This window comes from Apteryx mantelli, chromosome 1 (assembly GCF_036417845.1).
Source record: "Apteryx mantelli isolate bAptMan1 chromosome 1, bAptMan1.hap1, whole genome shotgun sequence".
Lineage (NCBI taxonomy): Eukaryota > Metazoa > Chordata > Aves > Apterygiformes > Apterygidae > Apteryx > Apteryx mantelli.
Genome location: NC_089978.1, coordinates 67450169 through 67453389, shown reverse-complemented (window position 1 = coordinate 67453389; position 3221 = coordinate 67450169). Strand labels below are relative to the sequence as shown.

The 3221-nt window shown below is 64.1% G+C and overlaps 1 protein-coding gene across 1 annotated transcript; it reads right to left on the bottom strand.

Annotated features, from left to right (window-relative positions):
• Positions 1-470: 470 nt before the first annotated feature.
• Positions 471-1584, bottom strand: SOX1 (SRY-box transcription factor 1). The gene is given in 2 exon segments (XM_013954034.2): positions 471-1529; positions 1531-1584. Coding segments are annotated over 2 exon segments (1113 nt in total).
• Positions 1585-3221: the final 1637 nt, after the last annotated feature.

Genomic DNA, 3221 nt, shown 5'->3' with positions numbered 1-3221 from the left:
ATAAATACTGTACAAAAAGTCTCGATAAAACACAGAAGTTCAGTCTAAAACTAGTTTCATAAACTAGTCCTTCTAAAAAAAAGGTAAGTAAAGCAACCGTTACCTTTTTTCTCTCTCGTTATTATTATTATTATTTATTATTATTATTACAAGAACATCAAAACATTTTTCTGTACAAAAAAAAGAAAAGAAAAAAGGCGCGGGGGGGGGAGGGCGGGAAGGGAAGGTAACGGAATAAAAGGGAAAAATAAAAGCGGGGAAAGGCAGAGCGGGGCAGGAGGAGGCGCGGGGCCGGGGCGAGGGCGGGCGGCCGGAGGGGCGAGCGTGCGGTGGGAGCGGCGCCGGCCGGCGGCGGCGGCGGCGGGGAGCGCAGTCCTGCGGGGCGGTCTCGGTCCCGGTCCCGGTCCCGGTCCCGGCGCCCGCGCCAGCCTCCGCCGCTCCCGCTGCCGGGGCCGGCGCCCGGCGGGGGCTCAGATGTGTGTCAAGGGGACCGTGCCGTTCACCCCCGTGCTGGCGCTCTGGTAGTGCTGCGGCAGGGAGTGGAGCCGGCTCTGGGCGGCGGCGGCCGCCGGATCCCCTCCTTCCCCGGCCGGTAAGTACATACTGATCATCTCCCGCAGGTCCCCGGGGCACGGGGCCCGCGAGTGCGAGGTGACGGGCGGGCTCACGCTCGGCTCGGACTTGACCAGCGAGCCCAGGGCGCCCAGCGCCCCCGAGGAGGCCGCCGCCGCCGCCGCCGCCGCCGCCGCCGCCGCCGCCGAGTTCTGGTGGGGCTGCGAGCCGTAGGGCAGCGCGCCGTAGCCCGAGGGCGAGGCGCTCATGTAGCCCTGCGAGTTGGAGATGGGGCTGTACTGCAGGGCGCCCATGTCGTAGCGGTGCATGGGCTGCGGGTTGTGCGGGTGGTGCGGGTGGTGCGGGTGCGGGTGGTGCGGGTGCCCCCCGGTGCCCGGGTGCTGGCTGTAGGCGAGCTGCGCCTCCTGCATCATCGCCGCCGCCGCCGCCGCCGCCGCCACCGAGCCCGGGTAGGCGCCGTTGGCCCAGCCGTTCATGTGCGCGTAGCCGCCGCTCGCCGTGCCGCCGGGGCTCTCCAGCCGCTGCCCGACGCCGCCGGGGCTCACGCCGACGCCCATGCCCACGCCGACGCCGGCCGGGCCGCCCCCGGCCGAGCCGGCGCTGAGCAGCCCCCCGGCCAGCGAGTACTTGTCCTTCTTGAGCAGGGTCTTGGTCTTCCTCCGGGGCCGGTATTTATAATCCGGGTGCTCCTTCATGTGCAGCGCCCGCAGCCGCTTCGCCTCGTCGATGAACGGTCTCTTCTCGGCCTCGGACATGACTTTCCACTCGGCCCCCAGGCGCTTGCTGATCTCCGAGTTGTGCATTTTGGGGTTCTCCTGGGCCATCTTCCGCCGCTGGCCCCGCGACCACACCATGAAGGCGTTCATGGGTCTCTTGACCCGGTCCTGGTTCGCTTTGTTCCCCCCGCCGCCTCCGCCGCCGCCTCCCGCGCCGGTTTGCCCCGAGAGGTTCGTGGGGGGCCTGGGCTCCGCCGGGGGAGTGCAAGTCCGTTTCCATCATCATGCTGTACATTCAAGTAGCTTTTTTATTTTCCACCGGCACCAGGCGTGAAAAAATAATCAAACATAGAGGAGCCAAGGAGGAAGGGGAGTGAGGCAAAAAATGTTTGTATCTGTGTAGATATAGATGTACAAAAAAAAAAAAAAAGAAGAAGACGAAAAACGCGACGAGAGCGACGATCGGCAACCCCGCAGGCGAAAACTTTCTCCCTTTTGCAAACCACTTTCAGGGATCGGTGGCGATCTGGATTCAAGCTGCTCAAACAGGTGCAAGGCAAACTTGCTGCTTCACTTTGCAAGGAGGGAGGAGTGTGCGGAGCACTCGGCAATGTCCTTCTCTCTCTCTCTCTCCCCGGCACACACGCGCATACCCCTCCTCTCTCGCTCTTATTCTTAACAGATCTATTTTTTTGTTGTTCTTTGCTAACTTCGAGAGAGAGAGAGAGGGAGGGAGGGAGCTTGTGTGACTTGCATCCGCTGATCACAGGTGAACGGAGCAGAAGAGAGAGGAAAACCCACCACCACGTAAAAAAAAAAAAAATTAAACGTTAAAAAAAAAGAGAGAGCGAGCGGGAGGCAGAAAATAGGAGGGGTGGGGGGTGGGGAGAGCAAACCAAACCAAAACAACAGCCGAGCCCCGGAGCCCGGGCGAAGTTGCACAGTAATTTGCTGGCGGTGGTCTCCCTCCCGCGGCCCGGGCGGGACGGGCGCGGGCGCGGGGAGAGGAGGAGCCGTCGGGCGGCGCGGGGCGAGAGGCGCTGCAGCCATACAGGGCGCGCCGAGCCCGCCTTAAATCGCCTGGCGGCGGCCAATGGGCGCGCGCCGGCGGGCGGCGATTTGCATGGCGCGCGCGGCGGAGTGACGTCCGGAGGGGAGCGCCGAGCGCGCGGGGGGGGGAGGGGGCCCCGCCCCGCCGCCGCCGCCGCCGCCGCCGCCGCCGCCGCCGCCGCCGGCGCCCCCGCCCCGCGCACCTCGCCGCCGCCGCTGCCTCGCCCCCCCGCGCCGCCCCGGGGTGGCCGGGACGGACGGACGGACGGACGGGGGAGCGCCGCGGGCTGCCCCGGCCCCGCCGCCCCTCTCCCTGCCGCCCCTGCCCGGCGGGGAGCGCCCGACGGGGCCCGGGACGCGCGGCGCCACGTCGCAAAGCGGCAGACGGCTTAGGGGCCTGCGTGCCGGCTGCCCGGGAGGTCGGGGAGGGCACCTCGGGGCACTCTCGCCAAGGGACTCCGCAATATTATAAACCTATGCGCCTCTAAAACTTAGACGACCGTAATGGCAGCTTAAGAGCGAGCGGGCTCGGCTCTGCCCGCCTTTGACAGGGAAACCCGCTCGCTGCCGTGTCAGTGCGGAGCTCCCGGAGGAGAGCTACAAATAAGCATGCCTTTCCGCAAGGATTGCAGCCATTCTGGAGCTCTCCCCAAACGACCACAGCTTCCTCCGAGGAGACTGTCCTATACAAGTTGAGCAGATGGCTCTCCCAAGCATTAAAAATGCTCGGAGGCCTAGTCTCTGATACAAGCTAGAGGCTGAATGCGGTTGTTATGCACTTAGTCCTAGGGGAGTTAAAAGCATCTGAGGCTAATGAAGGTACACAGAAACGTATTATATTTATATAAAGTAAATACAGGCATATTCGTTTCTTTCCGAAAG